General features: G+C 39.7%; 1 protein-coding gene across 3 annotated transcripts in view; it reads left to right on the forward strand.

The window, feature by feature from the left end:
• LOC137043384 (latent-transforming growth factor beta-binding protein 4) overlaps window positions 1-24,929 on the forward strand; it is a 116,981-nt gene that overhangs the window by 31,681 nt on the left and 60,371 nt on the right. For 2 of the 3 annotated variants that reach the window (XM_067419648.1, XM_067419649.1), the window contains exons 5-6: window positions 2,514-2,708; window positions 18,553-18,777. In XM_067419648.1, coding sequence (XP_067275749.1) covers window positions 2,514-2,708; window positions 18,553-18,777 — 420 coding nt within the window. Of the gene's footprint in view, window positions 1-2,513; window positions 2,709-4,944; window positions 4,951-18,552; window positions 18,778-24,929 lie in introns of those variants that run through there. The other variant, XM_067419650.1, reaches the window with a different exon arrangement.

Raw genomic sequence — 24,929 nt, forward strand, 5'->3', positions numbered from 1 at the left:
ACACTAAAGAAAGATGAACATGGGAGAAAATCAGAATAAGTCCTCTTTATGTGTCTTGTTTTAGATATTTCTCCTGAGCTTCCTCAAGAGAAATATAAAATAGCAGCGAAATGAGTCAATTGTTGACAGATATTTTCATGCTGAAAGAATGTGATGAGAAATGATTTCATATTGAGATCTCATGCGTTTGATTGTAAAATTGGAGTCTTGGCCAATCTGAGCAAGGCTTGAGCGAGGGCCTGAATAAAGAGCAGAGAAGCAGAACATTTTCATTTGCTCTGTCATTGCTGTTTAGGAGAAACTACTCAGATTGTATTCCCGTTCAAACACCAGTTTTGAATCTATAAAGATTGTAGCATCATCTTTTATGAGAACTGTTTGTTCTTTGCTTTGTTGACTGTGTGTGATCCAGATATTTATTTGTTCAAAAGCCTGTTTTAGATAAGTTTTATCCTGTTTTAAATGAAAAGTTCATACACAAGTGAAAATGGCCATCATTTATTCACCCTCATGTCATTTTAAAACCTGAATAATCAGCTTTTTTTCCCCAAGGAACACAATTGTTTTAAATTTTTTAATTTATTGAAATGCATCTCAGCAGCTCTTTTCCATAAAATGCATTAATGCTCTCTAAGCTAACCAACAATTGTGTTTTTAACTAACATTCACTAATCTTGCAAAATAACTGTATATAGCTCCTACTTCATGCATTAACTAATGTTAACAAATCAGACCTTATTGTAATGTTACCAATATTTTTCACATTTAACTCAAAGTTTCTACCTGACAAAATATTTTATTGCTTGGCATAACTATAAAACTTTGTATTTAGTTATAAAATGTATTCATTTTCATGACTCACGATCTCACATATCCTGATTTTACAAGACCAAGTGAGCAAAAAAGAAACTTAAAATAAGAAATATACAATGTCAGTCTTTCATGTTTAATTCAATGCCATTTCATTCTCAAATTGTGAGACTTATTACAGAAATCCTGCATGATAATTGTATCTATCATAGCTCTATGGACTATGTATATGATACTTTATGGTAATTTATTGTCATTTTGTCGGCTTTAGGGTTTTTATAGTTAACGAAACTAAAATTATAGCCATAAAATATTTGTGTTACTTTAAATACATTAAACATTAGCTGAAGTAAAATATAAGAAAATATAAACTTTTAGTTTAACTTGATGCACTTCTATTTATATATATAATAAAAATGTAATAAAAAAAATGATATAGGAGGTTGGAATTTGAACCCTTTCATGTTACATACAGAATAATAATATTATTTATATATTCAAATGTATATATATTTTTTAATTATATAGTATTTATAATATTAATACATGATTGTTATTTTTATAATTCATTATTTTTATATATATAGATATAATATTAAATTAGATAATACATTATTGTTATTATTATAACTACTACATTAAATGTATACCATAATACATATACAATTATTTCTTTATTTAACAAAATATATATAGTAGGCCTAGTAGTTTTTTATTTGAACCCACCCATGCTAAATTAATAATAATTTAACTTGATGTACTAGAATAACTTACACTGAAATAAAAATAACAAAATACACAACAAAATTACCAAACCATTAACTATTAAATTAAACTGAAAAGTGATAATAAAAAATAAAACCTAAACTATAGTATGTGAATGATACTAAAATAACAATGATCCGCATTCAATTTCTGTAAAAGAGCAGTGTGAACATTCTTTAAAATCTCTTTTTGTGTTTCTGAGAAGAAGTAAAGTCATGAAGGTGACTTAATTCTCACTGAGCTGTTCCTCAGTGTCCAGAGCTCACTGCAGGGGAACAGAGAAAGCTTGCCAAATTACAGTGTTGAAAATACAATGTGAAAGAAAAATACACCCATTCCTTCAGCCCCCGGTATACAACACACACACACACACACACACACACACACACACACACACACACACTCACACACTCATTAAACGGTGCTGACCTCACCCCCCTATGCGATGCCAGACTCTCTCTCTCTCTCTCTCTCTCTCTCTCTCTCTCTCTCTCTCTCTCTCTCTCTCTCTCTCTCTCTCTCTCTCTCTCTAGTTTTCTCTCTTTCACCGCCCACTCCGGTCTCTCCTGCTCATATGACAGGGAAAGTTCTCCGCTCATGTAGCGAGTGTATTGGGAAGCCTGTCAGTGTGTTTGTGAGCGCAGGGCAGAGCGAGAGCTAGATGGATCCCAGAGTTTGCTTAAAACAGCACCTTCAAACACCAGGACAGCTCTTGTCTCTTCAACAAACGGCTTTCTGAACACACACACACTCACACAGGTGTGTTTGGCAGACATTACCTGATATCTTTTTTCTACACTAGTTGGGATATTTGCAGGGACGATCCAAGAAAAAGCCTGCTCCCGTGTCATGTGTGCGTGATGTTAAGGGACTCGCCATGCGTCCTCACAGGCTGACTTTGCTGCTCTTCTTTGGCTTTGCCCTCTGCCTCTGTCTAGCCGTCGCTCAGCCTTCTTCATCCTCGGTCGTCCGCGGGGGATCCGAGCGGATAAAAGTGCTCTTCACGCCCACCATCTGCAGGCTGCGCTGCACGCAGGGACGCTGCACCAACTACTGTGAGCGCGGAAATGTCACCACGATCTACAACAGTGAGCAGGGAGGTCAGACGCCGCCTGGATCCGGCTTCAGAGTGTGTGAGTACATGCACAAACACAGGCTTCAGAGTGTGTGAGTACATGCACAAACACAGGCTTCAGAGTGTGTGAGTACATGCACAAACACAGGCTTCAGAGTGTGTGAGTAAATGCACAAACACAGGCTTCAGAGTGTGTGAGTACATGCACAATCACAGGCTTCAGAGTGAGTGAGTACATGCGCAAACACAGGCTTCAGAGTGTGTGAGTACATGCGCAAACACAGGCTTCAGAGTGAGTGAGTACACGCACAATCACAGGCTTCAGAGTGAGTGAGTACATGCACAAACACAGGCTTCAGAGTGTGTGAGTACATGCACAATTACAGGCTTCAGAGTGAGTGAGTACATGCACAAACACAGGCTTCAGAGTGTGTGAGTACATACACAATTACAGGCTTCAGAGTGAGTGAGTACACGCACAAACACAGGCTTCAGAGTGTGTGAGTACACGCACAATTACAGGCTTCAGAGTGAGTGAGTACACGCACAAACACAGGCTTCAGAGTGTGTGAGTACATGCACAATTACAGGCTTCAGAGTGAGTGAGTACACGCACAAACACAGGCTTCAGAGTGTGTGAGTACATGCACAATTACAGGCTTCAGAGTGAGTGAGTACATGCGCAAACACAGGCTTCAGAGTGTGTGAGTACATGCGCAAACACAGGCTTCAGAGTGTGTGAGTACATGCGCAAACACATGCTTCAGAGTGTGTGAGTACACGCACAATTACAGGCTTCAGAGTGTGTGAGTACACGCACAAACACAGGCTTCAGAGTGTGTGAGTACACGCACAATTACAGGCTTCAGAGTGTGTGAGTACACGCACAAACACAGGCTTCAGAGTGTGTGAGTACATGCACAAACACAGGCTTCAGAGTGTGTGAGTACATGTGCAAACACAGGCTTCAGAGTGAGTGAGTACACGCACAATCACAGGCTTCAGAGTGAGTGAGTACATGCACAAACACAGGCTTCAGAGTGTGTGAGTACATGCACAAACACAGGCTTCAGAGTGTGTGAGTACATGCACAAACACAGGCTTCAGAGTGTGTGAGTACATGTGCAAACACAGGCTTCAGAGTGAGTGAGTACATGTGCAAACACAGGCTTCAGAGTGAGTGAGTACATGTGCAAACACAGGCTTCAGAGTGTGTGAGTACATGCACAAACACAGGCTTCAGAGTGTGTGAGTACATGCACAAACACAGGCTTCAGAGTGTGTGAGTACATGTGCAAACACAGGCTTCAGAGTGAGTGAGTACACGCACAATCACAGGCTTCAGAGTGAGTGAGTACATGCACAAACACAGGCTTCAGAGTGTGTGAGTACACGCACAAACATGCTTCAGAGTGTGTGAGTACACGCACAATTACAGGCTTCAGAGTGAGTGAGTACACGCACAAACACAGGCTTCAGAGTGTGTGAGTACACGCACAATTACAGGCTTCAGAGCGAGTGAGTACATGCACAAACACAGGCTTCAGAGTGTGTGAGTACACGCACAAACACAGGCTTCGGAGTGTGTGAGTACATGCGCAAACACAGGCTTCGGAGTGTGTGAGTACATGCACAAACACAGGCTTCGGAGTGTGTGAGTACATGCGCAAACACAGGCTTCAGAGTGTGTGAATACATGCGCAAACACAGGCTTCAGAGTGTGTGAGTACATGCGCAAACACAGGCTTCAGAGTGTGTGAGTACATGCACAAACACAGGCTTCGGAGTGTGTGAGTACATGCACAAACACAGGCTTCGGAGTGTGTGAGTACATGCACAAACACAGGCTTCGGAGTGTGTGAGTACATGCGCAAACACAGGCTTCAGAGTGTGTGAGTACATGCACAAACACAGGCTTCGGAGTGTGTGAGTACATGCATAAACACAGGCTTCGGAGTGTGTGAGTACATGCACAAACACAGGCTTCGGAGTGTGTGAGTACACGCACAAACACAGGCTTCAGAGTGTGTGAGTACATGCACAAACACAGGCTTCAGAGTGTGTGAGTACATGCACAAACACAGGCTTCAGAGTGTGTGAGTACATGCACAAACACAGGCTTCAGAGTGTGTGAGTACATGCACAAACACAGGCTTCAGAGTGTGTGAGTACATGCGCAAACACAGGCTTCAGAGTGAGTGAGTACACGCACAAACACAGGCTTCAGAGTGTGTGAGTACATGCACAAACACAGGCTTCAGAGTGTGTGAGTACATGCTCAAACACAGGCTTCAGAGTGTGTGAGTACATGTGCTAAGACGCTGAGCGAAGCTTGCTTGAAATGGGCCGAACAAACAAACGATCTTGAATTAAATTGTTGTGGTATCCGATTATAATAAACATCAACCATGACTGTTGACATTTTTTATCTATGGGAAGGGTAGAAAAGTCCTCACATCCCCTGCACAGCCTGGAACATGACGTGTGTAATGAGAGCCATGTTTGCTATCCCTCGAGTGTCTTGTTTATCTGCAGTCCGATAATTCGGCTCAGTCATTTCCGCCTGACAATGACCATGTTTGGACTGATGCAAATGTTGGGGGCGTGCATATAAATGATCCCCAGCGCTTGCGTCACGCTTGGGTTTATGTTGAGAATCACTTTTTTTCCGTGGTGTTTTTGATTCACGAGATTTACATAGGAAGTAGGAGGCAATGATGTTAGAGACTCACAGTATGTGATGTCCATGTACTGAACTCTTATTATTTCACTATGGCAAGGTTAATTCAATTTTTCATTCTAGGGTACCTTTAAAAGTAAAAAAAGTACTTTGGCATCCAGTGTCGGCCCAGATCTGGGCCACATCTGGTGCATGTGGATTGCAGCCATACCAGATGATGGCGGGATCTGGGCAGTTACCATTTTCATGATAGTGTCCAAATATCCATGCAAGATTTTTTCCATGGTATTTTCATGGTAATATCTTGATATTTTTTAAAGGGGTGATCTATCAAATCGAAATTCATTTAAAAAATGTTTTACATTGATTTGTTTTACATTGTACATTTAATGATACAATGATATTTTTAAGTGCCATAAATACCATGACATAATTATTCATTATATAAAAGTGTGATGATATTAAGCTGGCCAAACATAACCAAAATAAGCCAGCCTTGGATATTCAAGTGCCTTCTGAGCTGGTGTTGTGAATCCCAGCTTGTTTTCCGAGTCACCGTACCATGCTGCGTTTATGTAAGACTTGTACGCTCCACTTCAGTTTCCACTCGGGACCTGTTTCCTATTGAACTCTTGCTTCGTGTCCAAGAGAAAATCAGCTCCAACAATCCTGTAACATTGTGACCTATTTATACAAGTGCTGCCTGTAATCTCCATCAAAAGAAACTCATTATGAGCTGATCACACACCAAAGCTTCCTCTGATAAATGTTATACATTTGTGTTTTAGTGTGGTAAACACGCTCCTCACATAAAAGGGGGAGATGATTTATAAGCATTCTCCAGCGTTCACATGCGTCCAGCTCAAGCTGTTTGGCGAAAAACGGGCATAAACACACATGCCGTGTTTGTGGCATCGGAGGAATGGCGTTGGCTTGCAGTTCTGAGAAATATTCAACTCATTTATCAGTCTTCTAAACCTCCGCCCATGCTGTCAAACCGTCTTTTTAGTTGAGTGAATGGCTTGTGGAGGTTGCGTCTTTTTCAGTGACTTCACGGCCAGTCTGGCATCAGGCACGAGGCCAGAACGCTGGTTGTAATTTTGCTTGTTGAGTCATTTGACAGCTGAATTACGACAACGAGAATGATTTGAATCTTTCACAGTAGTGATTGTAAAGGCATAGTGAACGTTTGACTGATGAAAAAACGACCCCGTCTCCACTAGCTCCAAGTCACTTTCTGTAGATCCATGTGGGATTGTTAGTCTTGTTTCTTCTGGATTGTGCTCCTTTTGGCCTGGAAGCATTTCATCTTCAGCTAATTGATATCATATGGTAGAGATTTCAGAGCTCAAGACTGTTACTAAAATGGTCTCTCACACACACACACACACACACACACACACACACACACGTCGTGTTTCCATGTTTTATGGGGACTTTCCATAGGCGTAATGGATTTCATACTGTACAAACTGTACATCCTATCCCCCTACACTGCCCCTGCCCCTAAACCTACCCATCACAGGAAACATTCTGCATTTTTACTTTCTCAAAAAAACTCCTTCTGTGTGATTTATAAGATGTTTTCCTCATGGGGACCTAAAATGTCCCCACAAGGACAAGGATTTCGGATATTGCCATCTTTGTGGGGCACATTTTGTCCCCATAGCGTAGGGATTACCAGGTCACACACACACACACACACACACACGTTAGCTTTTTGAAATGTGGTGACATTCCATAGGCGTAATGGTTTTTATACTGTACAAACCATATTTTTGATCCCCCTTCACTGCCCCTGCCCCTAAACCTATCCATCACAACCAGACACAGACACACACACACACACACACACACACACACACACACACACACACACACACACACACACACACACACACACACACACACACACACACACACACACACACACACACACACACACACACACACACACACACACACACACACACACATATACACACTGCCCATAAACCTATCTCTCACAGGAAACATTCATGTCAACATTTATTACTTTCTCAAAAAACTCCTTCTTTATGATTTATAAGCCTTTTGAAAAGTGGGGACATCGGTAATGTCCCTGTATTTCAACGTCTCCTGTAATACCTGTGTCATACCCATGTCATTATACACATTTGTGTCCTGATATTTCACAAAAACAAGCACACACACACAAATGTGACAATAATTAAAACCCCAAACATGCTCATTGGAATTACATGCCTCTACCTACATTTTTTTTACAATTCCCAAAACATACCTATTAGGTTCAAATTGCTCATGGTTCTGTTTGTATCACGTGTCGGTACAGTTTGGTATTTTCTATCTTCAGGGAAAAAGGACTACTGTCAAATAAAAATAAAGAAAATAAGAACAAATAATCTAAATACAAGCAGCGCAAATAAATACAATAAAGCAAAGATACTTATACAATAAACAGTGCTTTTCAGGTCTAGATCTAACATTAATTTCAGGGTCAGATCTAACATTAATTTTCAGGCACAGTAATTGAATAAAGTAATTAAAGCTGCACTATGTAATTTTTTCCGTCCGCTAGAGGGCGCCTATTCAAAACAAAGGCGTAGTTTTATGACGGCAAGTTTGAGCGAAGCTTCTTGGGACATGTAGTCTTCACCTCACAGCAGATGGGAAAGAATCGGGATAGGAATCATGTTGATGGATGCGGTTATTAAAGCTACACTGTGTAACTTGGAGCGATTTGTTATTAACATTACTGTAGTGAAGCAGAGCAGGACCGAGTGTTGAGGAGCTGAGCAAGGCCAATGGAGCGATTGTTGAGCAACATATGGCTCGCGAGCAGCGGGACTTTTATTATGATGGGACACAGTCACTGGGCGTTATTTCTGCTTTTCCGGTCATGAGTGTGAGGTAACGCAGCTCTGTTGATCATATTAGATACATTTAAGTGTTTAAATGATGTTATGACATTACTCTGTGCTCAGGGCTGTTGTGACACATGTTCCCACTGCTAAGAGTAAAGCGCTCCTGCCACATAAAACCGGAAACCGAGGCTAATGCAGATATAATGTCATCGATAGGCGTCTCCCTCAGGTGCTATGCTCAGACGTCCCGGGTCATTGGTTAAAATAGCAATTTTCTCACAATTTACAAATAGTTGGAAACTTTTTGGATATTATAAGAACTCAACACTGAACAAGAACACTGGCCTAGTGGTTTTTGGATATTTTACGGCAAAAATACTACGTAGTGTACCTTGAAATGTAAAATAACATTGCATATTTGACTATAAATTAAATATTTATCCTTATTAGTTACAAAAGCTATTCAATCAAGAGAAGAGAGTGATTTCCTTGTTTTTTGTTGTTTGAATAACATGAAAAACACAAAGGCTACTGTCACTTTAAGACACAGATCCAAAATACTAATGCTGTACACATGCGTTCTCATCTCTATAAGGTCTGTCGACTGTCCGTCAGGATAATCAAGACATCATTTTTTGTGTGAATTTGTCCATTGAAGCACAAGACTTGTAAAAGACTTGAGACTTGTGCAGTGTAGTTGTATCTGAGACTGGAAGAGTTTGGTTGGTGTTTTTCATGTGGAGGAGATGCTGTTTTCTGCTGCCAAAGCAAATTCACTTTGATGAGACTGATAGGAAAAAATCCACGCCATCGCTAATATTGGGATCACTGTGTGTCAAGATCTGAGCTACGGATATGCTAATGAGCGTTTGATTTCTGACCAATCACAGCAGACTAGAACATCTGACCAATCAGAGCAGAGCAGCTCTCAGAAAGGCGGGGTTTAGAGAGACTGATTCCTTAATCAAACTGTTTCAGACACTGAGAGAAAAGAGGTGGAGAAGACTTCCAAAACTAGGAGCCTTTAAAGTGAAAATGAAAATTCTGTCATTAATTCCTCACCCTAATGCCATTGGACACCCGTCAGACCTCCGTTCATCTTCACACACAGATGAAGATATTAGTGTTGAAATCCGATGGCTCAGAAAGGCCTTCATTGACACCAATGTCATTTCCTCTCTCAAGACCCATAAAGGCACTAAAGACGTCGTTACAAAGCCCATCTCGCTACAGCGGCTCTACAATCATTTATGAAGACACGAGAATAGTTTTTGTGTGCAAAAAAAACAACAACAACAACTAAATAACGACTTATGCAGTGATGTGCCAACCTCAAAACACTTCTTCCTGAAGGCTCGGAGTATTATGAATCAGTGTATCGAATCAGCGGTTATAACATAATATGGGCTCTATAGTCTCTCTATTAAAATATACCTCCACCGCAGCACAAGTGAGAAGCTTAATAAACTGAAGCACTTCTGAACAACGGTCAACCGCAAATTAGTCGTCTGGCTCTTAAAAAATCCTTTATTTTTTAGTCTGGGAGCCTGTATTTTTGAATGGAGCTGAGTTAATGTATGGATGAACATGGACTCCGCATCTGTAAGCGATCTGAGGCACGTGTGTGTAGGGCTGGTTATGAGTCTCCTCCAATAGCAGGCTGTGGCTTTTGGATGAACAGAGAGGCGAACACGTGGTGCCAAATAAAAGCTTGCAATCCTTCATCCGCTTTAGCTGAAATCAGTGGAGAAAGGGTGAAACGTGTTTCCTGTCGGAAGAAAAATCAAGCAGCTATTTCTTCTCACTCCGTGTGTATATGTGTGCCATATCTCTGAGGGTTAATTATTTTACCTGCAGTGGCCCTCAGGGGCCCTGAAACATCTGGACGATGGCAGAGAGCCAGAGACTCAGGGGCGTTCACGACGTGTGTGTGTGTGTGTGTGTGTGTGTGTGTGTGTGTGTGTGTGTGTGTGTGTGTGTGTGTGTGTGTGTGTGTGTGTGTGTGTGCATTCACTGTACATATGTGTGGATGTTTCATAAAAGATTCAGATTTCGGTTCATGTGTCATCCTGGTTACGATATGGAAAACTTCTTCCATGCAATCACACTTTGACATTAGTGGAAGTGTATTTATGTTAAAGGACTACAGAGAGATTTGTAACACTGTACAGTGAACTTTTGAACTGTAGCTTTGTGCTTTTGTCATGACTTTCGCAGGACAACACAAAGTCACGTAAAAAAAGTAATCAGTGGAAAATTAATGATATTTAATATTTTGGATTCCATAAATGTATGCAGTTTCATAAGATAATTATTACATCATTTTTTTCTATGATGCATAAAAATAATATGATAATATTAAGAATAATAATACATTTAATTTATTATGTGCTTTTCTAAAACCCAAGCGCTACAAAGATTAGCAATTAAGGCAAATAAAATGCAGAATTAAAAACTATTACAATACAAAGAAACAATAAATCATAAAATACTCATCATTGCAATACAATGATAAAATATGATAAATGAGGATTTCATAAAATATAATGCATATAATATTATATAATAATATTAAAAAAAATAATGCATAACATTATGACCACTGAAATGTGAAGAGAATAACACTGATGATCTCTTCATCACGGCTCCTGTTAGTGGGTGGGATATATTAGGGAGAAAGTGAACATTTTGTCCTCAAAGTTGAGGTGTTAGAAGCAGGAGAAATGGGCAAGTGTAAGGATTTGAGCGAGTTTGACAAGGGCCTACAAGCATCTCCAAAACTGCAGCTCTTGTGGGCTGTTCCCGGTCTGCAGTGGTCAGTATCTATCAAAAGTGCTCCAAGAGGACCAGTAGAGAACCGGCCACAGGGTCATGGGCGGCCAAGGCTCATTGATGCACGTGGGGAGCGAAGGCTGGCCCGTGTGGTCCGATCAAACAGACGAGCTACTGGAGCTCAAACTGCTCCAGAAGTTAATGCTGGTTCTGATAGAAAGCTGTCAGAATACACAGAGCATCTCAGTGTGATGATTTTGGGCAATATTGCCTTGGGTCCTCCATCCATGTGTGGATGTTACTTGGACATGTACCACCTACCTAAAGATTGTTGCAGACCATGTTCAGCCTTTCATGGAAATGTTATTCCCTGGTGGCTGTGGCACTTCCAGCAGGATAATGCTCCTGACACAAAGGAGGCCTTCAAATTCCCCAGATCTCAAACCAATCGAGCATCTGTGGGATGTGCTGAACAAGCAAGTCTGATCCATGGAGTCCCCACCTCGCAAATTACAGGATTTAAAGGATCTGCTTCTTATATATTGGTGCCAGATACCGCAGCACACCTTCAGGGGTCTAGTGGAGTCCATGTCTAGACAGGTCAGGGCTGTTTTGGCAGCAAAAGGGGAACCAACACACTATTAGGTCATAATTTTATGCCTGATTGGTGTACAATGACAGTATATATACAGTATATTCTCATTGTTCAGCATGTTTCAGAAGGTGACACACACTATCCCCATTGCAATGAGTTGATATGCAGCTTTCTCCAGTCCAGCCCACAGCGCAGCATCATGTGTCTTTAATTTACCTCAAAATAGTCCTGCCTTTTCCCCTTTGACTCGAGTGTTAATGCAGTCAGCTTTGAAGCTCATAGACATACGGCCAAAATCTGTGTATCTCTGTTGATACAAACCTCTCTTGAGTCTCTTATTCCAAACTCAGTTTTTCATGAAAGCACACATATGTCTAATCTGAGACTTTTTTTTAGTTTTAGACAGAACTCTTGAACTGGTCCACGCATGACTGGCAGGCTGTCCTTTCTTCATGTAAGCTGAAGATGGCAGCTCTCTGAACCAATCTTTGAAGTGCAAATAAGAGCTTGGACCGTCTCCAATGAAAATAGATTTTTCTTCCATTCATGTCCTGTCAAGAGTTGTATCATTTAGATTTTTGTTTCCAGTCAAGCAGCGTATTCCTGGCCTTTCTTCATTTCAGAAGAATGTTATTTACATATTTCCCCCCTCACTGAAAGTGTAGATTTGGCTTCCTGCAATCCGGATGGAGCCAATATTTATCCGAACCCTCGATAGTTTCAAAACAACAGAATATCTGGGGTCCAGAAATGAAGGTGAAAAGCTATATGGAGATTTTCAGCTTAAATGTAATGAAGTGCAAGGGTGTTGCCATCTGTTGGTGTTTAGGCGGATGAGCTGAAGAACAAGCTCTCATCCTGGATCAAAACGCACCGCAGTTCATTCATCTGCGAACCTACAAACCTCTGCCACATCAACTCTAAACAACGCCCAGTCTCACACACCCCTCGCCCTCGCCGTCTCATTCACATCCATAGTTACAGTTTAATATGGATAAAATACAATGTAATGGTTAGTATAGATCATCTCCATAATTATTATCTTGTGCTTCCTGGTCAAAAAATGGTTTTTGACCATTTTCACAAAAATGTAATAGCCCGTAGAATATTTTGTTTTATGAATATCTGAGCATGAAAGAGCTTTTTTTTTTATTCCAGCTTTATTCACTCCTTTTTTATTTACACTTGAATATGGGTGTTTCATAAAAAAGCAACATTTTGAACAAACAGCTGAGATAAAATGTGAGCTGAAAAAAGTTTTTGAAAGACTGACTCCAGATCAGATTCAGAGATGATCAAACACAGATGGAGGAGATCGAGTCCATCTACACCTCTAATGCTTCAGTCCTGGAGCTCGTCCTGCTCCACATCTCATTCAGGAACATTAGATAGTTTTGATTTATATGATGTTTAATGTTGATGATCACGCTATTTTACGTATCTGCATACATGCGATCGCTAGTTTTACTGCGTCTTCCTCACGTGTGTTTTGATCAGGAGATTCTCTGCTCATTTAGAAGATGTGTAACAGCGCCCCCTAGCGTCTAACAGTAAAAAAATACAGAAACAGAAAATTCTGTTTTTTGGCCGGGAAGCATTTTCTCGCAAATGTCCGGAAATTCTGTGTTTGGCGGGGAAAGAGTTAAAGGGTTTTTGATATCACTAACATTATATTATTTACTTGTACAGTTTTATCAAGTCCGCTATAAGTGCACATCGAAAAGGATTATGCCGAGTTCACACTGCCCAATTTTAGCCCTGATTTTGACTCGCCAACAGGTTTTGAAAAAAACAGACAAATGCCCATCATAGGCAAATCGGTCCTCGTTCACGTGAGTGATAATCACACAGTGTGAATCATCAAAGATGCGATCAGAGAGATTTGCAGACGAGACGCAGACGCCCGTGAGATATTTGGCATGTTCAATATCCTGCCATGTGTGAAATGAGTTCTGACTGAACATTACATCGGCGATGACCAATGAGAGAGCAAGATACAGGGGGAGGAGTCATAGACCAGAAAATCGGTATTTTACAATTACTTCAAACAGAAATAAAGCACAAACATTTGCTTGGCCAGCAGCAACTGCAGCTGCACGTTACAAAATTGTTTATTTACCTCCTAATCTCTTTGCAGAGCACAATCCTTGATCCCGTGTCTCCTGACCCGTTTCCTCCTCCATAATCTTTTTTCTTTCTCTCCTTTTGACTGCAAATCAGTGCACAACATTTTTTGAAAAGCTTTATGATGTCTATCATTTTTAATGACGAAATAACAATTTCAGTCTCGCGCGAGAACTCCGGTCTGACAAACGCATGTTCTCGCATTGTTTCCTTGTCACGTCTCACGTATGTTTGCTTGGGTAACAGATAATAGTTTCACACATGCAGTGTGAAAATTAAAGGGTTAGTTCACCCAAAAATGTAAATTGATGTCATTAACTCCTCACCCTAATGTCGTTCCTCACCCGTAAGACCTCCGTTCATCTTCAGACACATCTTCAGACACATCTTCAGACACATCTTTTAGCGTATTGATTCATGATTCGGATCGCGTGTCAAACTGCTGAAATCACGTAACATTGGCGATCTGAATCATGATGTAAAGACGCTGAGGCGGCGTTAGAATCCATATACAGTGTTTATTTACAGGCTAGACCGCTAGAGCAAACAATTCAAAATCGACAGGCAATGGACATAAACGTGAGGCAGGCAGAGGTTCAAAGACAATAAGGCAGGCCAATCCAAGCAACTATACAAAGGGAAATCCAAAAGGCAGAAACAGAATAAACAGGCAATGGTCAATAACAAGCAGTGGCGGCTACTGGTCTGTCAGAGAGGGCAAGCTCATTTTCAGCCTACATCATAAAATTGTCTATTTATTTAAAAGTAAATTCTGCCCTATGTTCCTCTCAACGGCCAGCAGAGCTATAAAAAAAAATTAAACTCTGTAAAACTGAAGCAAGGAATGTGGTGTATAATTGTGTGAAATGTATGATGAAAACCAAGCAATTTCGCCAAGCAAATATCAAAGAAATAGGTTGCAGCCGTTTTGATTTCGACTGAACTTGAACAATCCGTGATGGGACTGAGCGCGAATAGCTTCAGTGGTTCCTTATAGTACAGAATCGCTGTCAGTCAAAAGGAGATGCAGTCTTTCGACAAACCCTCCAATCATCACACAGAAGCTCAGAGTCCGGGCCAGCCCACTCCCCATTCACTCCCAGAGACACTGAGCGTCCGTGGGCGGGACATAATCGCAGCGTTTATCCAATGACCGTCTAGTTTCGAAGCGCTGAAAAAAACGTTCAAAGCAGCCCCATTGAAGTCAATGGACGCTGGGCTTCAATAGGGAAACGCACTGTGACGCTGCGGGAATGTATGAGAAGGAAATCGAGTCAGAATATAGAACTGATTCTGAACTAACAAGTCTTTGAGATGATTTCTTTCGTATTCTAACGCATTTTTAGTCAATAAAATGTTAATACAATAGTACATATTTGACTATTAATTTTGTGACTTATAAGGGAAGCCGAACTTCCCATGCAGTCTTAAAGAAATTGCCACTGAAACAAGATAGCAGAACAATATAGAAAGAATCAAAGAAACGCTCGGTAAGGCAGGTTAACTGGCAATACTTCACACAGGAATGATGGCATGGCCATGCTTAAATGTCCACCAAACAGGAAGTAACCAATGAAGCAGAGGGAGTGGCACGAAGTCAGTACTCGGGAGAGGGCTCCCTCTGCTGGCGTGGCATTACACATGAATCAATACGCTGATTCATAACCGTTTGAATCTTTATTTGAGGATTGAACACAAACACGAAAGAGAAGTCAATGCTGAATAAAGTCACATATGGACTACTTTGATGATGTTTTTATTCCCTTTCTGGACATGGACAGTATAGTGTGCATACACTTAGATACGCTCTCGGACTAAATATAAAATATCTTAAACTGTGTGTGAAGATGAACGGAGGTCTTACGGGTGTGGGACGACATTAGGGAGAGGAGTTAATGACATAATTCACATTTTTGGGTGAACTAACCCTTTAAGCACACTTGTTTCTCATTAGGGGTCATGCATGGTCTTTCACTGATGAGTCTGTTAACATTGATTGGCTCCCTTAGGAGAAATCTGATTTATGATCAGTTTGATTATGCTTAATGTGCCGACAACATGGAGACAAATAACGCATTGATCTTGATGAATGAGTTTGACGATCACAGCAAATACTTGGCTTTAATCTGCTACAGAGCTGTTGGACTAAAATGTCTAAACAACTCAATGGTCTATTGACAATATTCAAAAACCAGATCCTCCAAAAAACATGCTTTGAACTGCACCTCATCTGATGTTTTAGATTGTTTTATACTACTTCCTGTGTGTGGCCTCGCCGGCCTGAAGGAGCGACCGCTCATTTATGTCAGAGAGATCACAGTAGATGCTCAAATGCACTCTTCAGCAAAAGTTGAAGTGAAGTGTTTTTCAGCGGCGATTGAAAGTCTGGATAAAAATGTCAATCCATTCCGTTTTCTGTGAGCTCCAGTCCATGTGCCCAAAGCGCTGTACTTCGCTGGAGTCAATGGCCGGCGTTGACAGGCTCCATAGGCTCCACCTAAAATGTTTGATTTGCATACTTGTTTGCATGTTAATCATGACTGATTAAGACCATATCTCTTAATCAGTCATGATTAACATTTTGTTTTATGTTTATGTTCTAGAAATTATATAATACAACCACAAAAGTGTTTTAAAGTGATGTGCCTACGAATCAGTGCTGACCCGGCACAGAACCCTGCTGTAAAAATGATGGATACATGTGGACTTTGGATGCTGTTCAGCTTCCGCTAATAAACCCTGGCTAATAGACGTGTGTGTGTGTGTGTGTGTGTGTGTGTGTGTGTGTGTGTGTGTGTGTGAGAGAGAGAGAGAGAGAGAGAGAGAGAGAGAGAGTATGTGTGCATTTGTGCTTGTGTGTGTGTGTGTATGAATGTGTGTGTGCACGTAAATGTGTGCATGGTTGTTTGTGTGTGAGTGTGTGTGTGTGTGTGTGTGTGTGTGTGTTTTTATGTGTGTGTGTGTGTGTGCGTGCATTTGTGTGGGTGAGTGTGTGTGTATAAGAGTGTATCTGTGTGTGTGTGCATGTTTGTGTACGTTTGTGTATTTGTGTGTGCACGTGTGTGTGTGTTTGTGTGCGCATGCGTGTTCGTGTGTTGGTGCTTGTGTGTGTGCACGTATGTGTGTGTGTGCCTATATGTGTATGCGCATATGCCCCGCATGTTTTTGTGACAAATGAGGACACAAATGTGTATAATGACATGGGTATGACACAGGTGACTTATGAGGACATTGGCCTTGTCCCCACTTTTCAAAATGCTGTTTTTTTAGAAAGTAAAAATGCAGAATGCTTCCTGTGATGGGTACAGTGTTTGTGTGTGTGTGTGTGTGTGTGTGTGTGTGTGTGTGTGTGCGTGCGTGCGTGCGTGCGTGCGTGCGTGCGTGCCTGCGTGTGTGTGTGTGTTAGAAAAAAAGGTAAATCTCATCTAACTGAATATAATTGGCTGGGTGAACTCAGCATCCCAAATTCCCAAAATGAAACTGCACAGATTTCTCACATCACACACACATAAGCTCTTGTCACCGACAGCTGGGAGGAAATGGGTCAGCCAGAGACGGCAGATCTCGACTGTCTCCTCACTGTCTGTGTGTGTTTACTCTAAAGAAACAGAGATAATATATTGTTTGTCATCTTCTCAGTGAACTTCATTCCTGCTTTAAGTTCCAAACAGTGTGTCGTTTTTCATGCATTATTTTATTTAACTTTTATACATAATGGTGCCTGCACCACCTCCGTGTCTGGTTAATATATTAGATAAGATTTTTATCAGCAGAAATAAATTCTGCTCTTGAATGAAATGATGTGGATTGCAAAACTTTAAATAAGAGCAGAATTTTATATCAATAATCTGACATACGGTTGGATCTGAAAGTCAGAGACTGCTAGAGAAATATTTTGTTTTTAAATGCAATGCTCTATTTTCAGTCAAGTTATATTTTCAATGTTGGAGTTACGATTAACAATGCATATGCGTTTGAATTTTTAAGTATTTACTCATTTACACAAAGAGTTGTCACACATTTTTTCATTAGATTAGTGACCTAGAAAACCACTTTGGCCATTTGTTTTCCATTTTTCAAATCGCAAAACACCTTTTCTCTTTTTCCAGGATTAAATTCGATTTTGAATCCCAGATTTCCCACAGGACACCCCTGTGTTTATAATAATGGAAATGTGTAGACCAGGCTTTGATTTGATCAGGAATGGCGTCGATCGTGAAAACTGTTCTTTATGACGTTATTGGAGTGGAAGGGTCGGAAAATAATAATCCGGGATAGAAACTTTAGAAATGGGACTTGATTTGATGTTGCTAGGTCTTGGAGTCTTGTTTTCGTTCCTTCTCTTCCTCTCTCTGTTGCGTTGAGTTTGTTTGCTGTCGTTTTAAGGAGCTCTTCTGCATTCAGTTTGTTTGACAGATGTGTTTGGATCTAGAGATTGCACTGGAGCGATTGCAGATGAATACTGCAAAAACAACCATGGAGAGATATAGCTCTCTCTCTTTCTCTTTCTCTCTCTCTCACATGGTACATTTATTTAATTTTTTTAAGGCATGGGCCTGATCCAAGCTTTCCAAACTTATTAATACAGTACAGACATATGATATGGAAGGCACGCAGAGGCCACTAATGAAATAAAAGAGTTGCTTTTTATAGAAACTTTCCATTTTGAGAGACTCATAACTGGGTTGTTAACAACATCCATTCAGAGACATACTACTTCAATGTGTCTTTCATCAAAACATTATTGAAACAATATTTAATTTTTCACATTTGATGAGTGATGGATGAAGTCATCTTTCTCTCTCTCTCTCTCTCTCTCTCTCTCTCTCTCTCTCTCTCTCTCTCTCTCTCTCTCTCTCTCTCTCAGTCGTGTGTCCGATGCTGTGTAAGAATGGAGGAGTGTGCATACAGAAGGATCAATGTCTCTGCCCACCAAATTTCACCGGGAAGTTCTGCCACATCCCCATCCACACCGCCTCCTTCACCAATGATATCGAGAAACCCCCGGCAAGTGCTGTCGATTCAGCCAATCAGCCGATGACGTCTGAGTACGTGCTGCCTCTGCAGACACCTGAGCAAATCAACGCCAATGGTGAGTTTACTTTTGGAAGGCATGTTGTCACACACTGGGGTGCTGATGTTTATTAAAGGGGACATCGGTTGACCCTTTTTATGTAAAATAAGATGTCCTCTGAGTGTCTGTTTAGTTTCAGCTCAAACTACCCCCAGATAATTGTTTATAGCATGCAACATTTTCTGTCCCTTTAAATGCAAATTAGCTGTTGCTCCCGGCCCAAGAAGTGGGAGGAGCTTCAAGAGCTCATGCGACAAAAAAAAAACAGGACAATCTCACACACTTGTGTCAGAAAAAATGTCAGTCCAATGTGTTCAGTCCACTTTAATGGCAATTTGAGAGAAATATTTGAAATACTACTCTTAAGTACTTCTACTGCATTTTAAATTGTGCAATAAATTGTGAGGTTGTGCAATGGCTTTGCCCTTGTGAAAAGAAGTGTGCTTATTTTTTATTAAATGTGCACTTGTAGTGTACTTCAAATCTAAAAAAAACTATACTTGCAGATAATGTAATGATATAAAAGGCCATTTTAAGAGAATACACGTTCACGACTGTCTTAAACACACTTAAGTACGCTTTTAAAAAGTGCACTTTGTAATAATGTTCAATTAAAAGTTTTACTTGAAAATATATTTTAAATCCTTGTTTTAATGATCTTTTCCTTTTGCTTTTGTCATGTCTTGTGTTATTTAATATTAATAGTTAAATGAATATTTATTATTAATGTTTAAAATTAAAATAGTTTACTAAATTGCAACTTTATCATTACGAATGTGTAATTACAAATATATTTAAATATATGAAATACAAGTTCCAATAGAAACAATAAAGTATATTTTAGTTTATAAACTAAAGTTCGTTGATTCATTCATAAATGATTATTAACTTTAACCATATTTCAATATGGTTAAATATGGTTCAATAGAAGTAATTATTAAATTACATAAAGATGTACTGAAGTTCTACTTAAGTTGGTCAAAACACTCTTAAGTTCAACTAATTGCTTTTTATTTTAATTTAAACCCTAATACATTTTAATTTGGGAATAGTGTGTCGTATTAATGAGGATCTATTATATATTCTATTATTATATATTCTATTCTATATATTGTATATGCAATATAATAAATATAAATATGTTTTCAGTGGAGTTTTTATTACATTATGATAAGAGGGTCTCCTTACAGTGAATCACCATTTTGCTCCTCCATGTTTCTACAGTAGCCCTAAAGGGTCAAACTGCTCTACAGAGCGCTAGTCATTCTCAGCTCTCTCTCAGACGACGACAACTTTGTTCTGTGTTGGCCACCGTAGCTTGACAGGGAGGGGTGAGTGGTGGGCGATTGCAATTCACAACCTCACCGCTAGATGCTGCTCAAATTTACACACGGCACCTTTAAGTGTAAATAACATGCATTTAAGTGACTGAATAAAACTCACTTTATGTTTTAAGTATATTCCCTAATAAAGTATGCTAAAGGGCACTTCTTTTTCACAAGGGAAAACATTTTAAAAAAATGTTTTGCTAATATATGTACAAATATATCATATTTTAAGCAGAGGTGGACAGTAACTAAGTACATTTACTTGAGTACTGTACTTTACTTGCCAGGGCCGGCTCTAGCTCTTTGGTTGCCCTAGGCGAGATGGAGTTTTGCATATTTGTGTTTAATGTAAATAATATGGCATCTATCATTAGGCTGCTCCAGTAAAAAAACAAAACAAAAAAAACAACAACGAGAGGCCGTATTTATTTCCTTCCGACGCCCACGTAGAGAGCGTTTGTACTTTTCATAAATAACATGCATACGTTATCCATATTTATAACGAACTGGACTTTAGATATTTAAATGACATCCACGTAGGTTATTGTAGATTATTGTCAGTGAAGTTATGTTTGCAATACGTATAGTAATTATGTAGAAAATCAGCAAGTGATAGCTTAGTGACAGTATTTATAATATTTATAAAATAAATATTAGTTGATAAGATTGATACTAAGTAATTTTATTTTGTTTGACAACTTATTGGCTGAGATAAGAAGACTAACCTCTATACTGGGCTTTCTTTCGATTTTCTTCCAATCTTTTTTTCTCTTTTTCCGTCCCTGTGCATCCGCGGGGTTTAGACGCCTCGTTTTTGATGAACGTGCAAGATGAGCACTTGCCTGACCTTACGCCTGAACTAATAATCAATAATCACCATCAATTCAATCTAATAATCAGGTTGATAATTAATTAAACGTGTGGCTGAGGGGGCGCCCTATGATGATCATGTTTATTAAACATTATGTTGTATTTCGCTTGTTCTGATTCGATGCTTAATGGGAAGTAATGGGCGGCACTAGAGCGCGCTCGCACCTCCAACACAATTATCGCCCTAGAAAACCGCCTAGCTCGCCTATAGCAAACGCCGGCCTTGTTACTTGCGCATTATTTTTTCTGGAAACTTATGTTTTTTCTTCACAAGAGTTGACAGAAAATTTCGTACTTTTTGCTCCACTACATTTCTATCAAGGTCCTCAAAGTCAAAAGTTGTTTCTGTCGCAGCTTTGAAAGTCAGTGGAGGATTTTTCTTCTTTAAAAGGTGTTTTGTTTTTTTCAGAAAGCCTTTCAGGAATCACTCTTGTAGGGTCACGTGAAGTTCAATGATTTCACAGCATTTTTTGAACATTGATTTATAGTTTATAGCAAAATGGAAGAAGACTGTTGTCAAAATGTTGATTTTGGCGAGTAATCACATAACCAAAGGAAATTATGCGTAAACATTTGGGAGAATATCAGATAGCATGTCGGATGGAGCATCACTGACTGGCTTAAACCATGATGGCATAATGTGCATTTAAAAAACGATAATAAAGCAATGCACTGACATAAAAAAGGATATTTACTTTTGATACTTAAGTACTTTTGAAAACAAATACTTCTGTACTTTTACTTAAGAAAAAAATCAGTTTTTTCAACTTTCACTTGTAACGGAGTAATATTTAACTAGTAGTACTGTTACTTTTACTCAGGTAATGAAGTTGTGTTCTTTGTCCACCTCTGATTTTAACAATCACACCCTATTTCATTAAAACTTTTACAATATTACTATTTGAACATGAACTTTATGTACACGATGAAATGCATTAGTGAGTCAAGACTTAACGAATAACAACATAAAGTGAGCTTTTTAGAGGGTAATATGTGCTTTGGCACTACGGTCTGTTATGTAATTCATGGCCACAAACGGAGCCAGACTGATGTGATGGTGAAAAATGGCCGTGTCACAGACTGGCGACATTTATATTCTGTGATCATTTGGCTCCAGCTCTCAGTTTGGATGTGCTCCTTAAACAGAGCTTTCATTTGTCGAGTCCTGTGATGAACTGAAGCAGAAGTCAGTCACACCTGGAATATCTGAGCATGGCACTTGAATAGACGATGTGGAACGACATCAAGACTGATTATGTGTGGGTTTGTCGTACTGGGAGGCCAAATTACACCATGAGTTTTACCCGGAAAGGTGCTCTGGGTCTTTACTAAGCCATGATGGCATTTTAATATATCTGTTTTGGCATTTTTCCTCTTTATTAGACAGAGGTAATGGAGAGTGACAGGGGGAAGGTAGGGTTGGATCAGGACATGACGTCTCATGCCAGGAATGAAACTGCATCAATCATGTGAACCTTTAGATCTTGCTCTTAGCAGATTAATTGTAGAGTAAGTAACTACAGAAAACCAATAACACATAATAATTGTTTTGGGCTGCGTTTAGTGAGTGTGTTGAATCAGGCAGAGCAGCAATTTCATTGATAATAACTGATGAGCCGCATTTAAATATTGAAAGTGTATATGAAAGAACTGCACTTGCAGATAATATCAAATAATGAAATAAAAGACCACTTAAGTGCACTTAAATACTCTTATTTTTAAATGTAAAACAACAAATATATTGACATATTTTTGATAGAAATGATACTAAATTATATTTTAGTTTACCATATTTTATTAACCATATTTCAACGAAAATACAAGGCATTATGAAATTATATATAAATATGTACTTAAGTCCAACTTAAGGTTTAAGCCTCATTTAATAAAGATTAAAATTCATTCAATGCAATAAAGTGTCTGAAAACATTACATTTAATTTGCACTTTCATTTAAAGGGGTTTACTGAACTGAAATGTTTTATAATGTTTCCCGTGGTCGACTTATAATGTTAGTAAAAAACGGGGATTTTTCCTACACTGATTTTAGCCTCTGATTTGAACGCTCTGTTTGAAGGGGCGTGTCTGCGGTGAGACTTCAGTGTAAACGCCCACTGCTGTGATTGGCTGCTGTGAGACTTCAGTGTAAACGCCCACTGCTGTGATTGGCTGCTGTGAGACTTCAGTGTAAACGCCCACTGCTGTGATTGGCCGCTGTGAGACTTCAGTGTAAACGCCCACTGCTGTGATTGGCCGCTGTGAGACTTCAGTGTAAACGCCCACTGCTGTGATTGGCTGCTGTGAGACTTCAGCGTAAACGCCCACTGCTGTGATTGGCCGCTATGAGACTTCAGTGTAAACGCCCACTGCTGTGATTGGCCGCTGTGAGACTTCAGTGTAAACACCCACTGCTGTGATTGGCCGCTGTGAGACTCAGTGTAAACGCCCACTGCTGTGATTGGCCGCTGTGAGACTTCAGTGTAAACGCCCACTGCTGTAATTGGCCGCTGTGAGACTTCAGTGTAAACGCCCGCTGCTGTGATTGGCCGCTGTGAGACTTCAGTGTAAACACCCACTGCTGTGATTGGCCGCTGTGAGACTTCAGTGTAAACACCCACTGCTGTGATTGGCCGCTGTGAGACTTCAGTGTAAACGCCCACTGCTGTGATTGGCCGCTGTGAGACTTCAGTGTAAACGCCCACTGCTGTGATTGGCCGCTGTGAGACTTCAGTGTAAACGCCCACTGCTGTGATTGGCCGCTGTGAGACTTCAGTGTAAACGCCCACTGCTGTGATTGGCCGCTGTGAGACTTCAGTGTAAACGCCCACTGCTGTGATTGGCCGCTGTGAGACTTCAGTGTAAACGCCCACTGCTGTGATTGGCCGCTGTGAGACTTCAGTGTAAACGCCCACTGCTGTGATTGGCCGCAGTGAGACTTCAGTGTAAACGCCCACTGCTGTGATTGGCCGCTGTGAGACTTCAGTGTAAACGCCCACTGCTGTGATTAAAGGGTTAATTCACCCAAAAATAAAATTTATGTCATTAATGACTCTCTAATGGCGTTCCACACCCGTAAGACCTCCGTGACATTGGCGTTTCGGATCCCCAATGTCATGTGATTTCAGCAGTTTGACACGCGATCTGAATCATGAATCAATTCGCTGATTCATTACCGTTTGAATCTTTATTTTAGAATTAAAAACAAAATGCGGAAGAGAAGACAATGCTGAATAAAGTCGTAGTTTTTGTTATTTTTGGACCCAAATGTATTTTGGATGCTTCAAGAGACTCTAATTAACCCACTGATGTCTCATATGGACTACTCTGATGATGTTTTTATTCCCTTTCTGGACATGGACAGTATAGTGTGCATACACTTAGATACGCTCTCGGACTAAATATAAAATATCTTAAACTGTGTGTGAAGATGAACGGAGGTCTTACGGGTGTGGAACGACATTAGGGTGAGGAGTTAATTACATTTTCATTTTTGGGTGAACTAACCATGTAATTAAGTATATTTTATAATGTTTGTCCATTTGACATTTTGAATTACTTAGTTGAATTAATTTATATTACTCACTATTATTATGTAAATGTTGCTATTTTAAACCAAATAAATGTAATAATTTTCTCTGCATCAAATACATTTATCACAAATCACACATAAATATAATAAAGTTGAATAGTTTATTATGTCAAAATTTACAATTAACCATTAAATCAGTAATGTTCACATCAACTGATTAAGTAGTTAAGGTACATTCATTATAATTTACAATAACTGTAGAATTAACCATGTATGGTTCAACTAAACATCAGCAGCCAACAGTGGCATAACTAACATTAAAGGGTTAGTTCAGCCAAATATGAAATGTATCACATTTGAGTCCAAAAATAACAAAAACTACGACTTTATTCAGCATTGTCTTCTCTTCCGTGTTTGTGTTCAATCCTCAAATAAAGATTCAAA

Source organism: Pseudorasbora parva, chromosome 16, assembly GCF_024679245.1.
Source record: "Pseudorasbora parva isolate DD20220531a chromosome 16, ASM2467924v1, whole genome shotgun sequence".
In the NCBI taxonomy this organism is placed as follows: domain Eukaryota; kingdom Metazoa; phylum Chordata; class Actinopteri; order Cypriniformes; family Gobionidae; genus Pseudorasbora; species Pseudorasbora parva.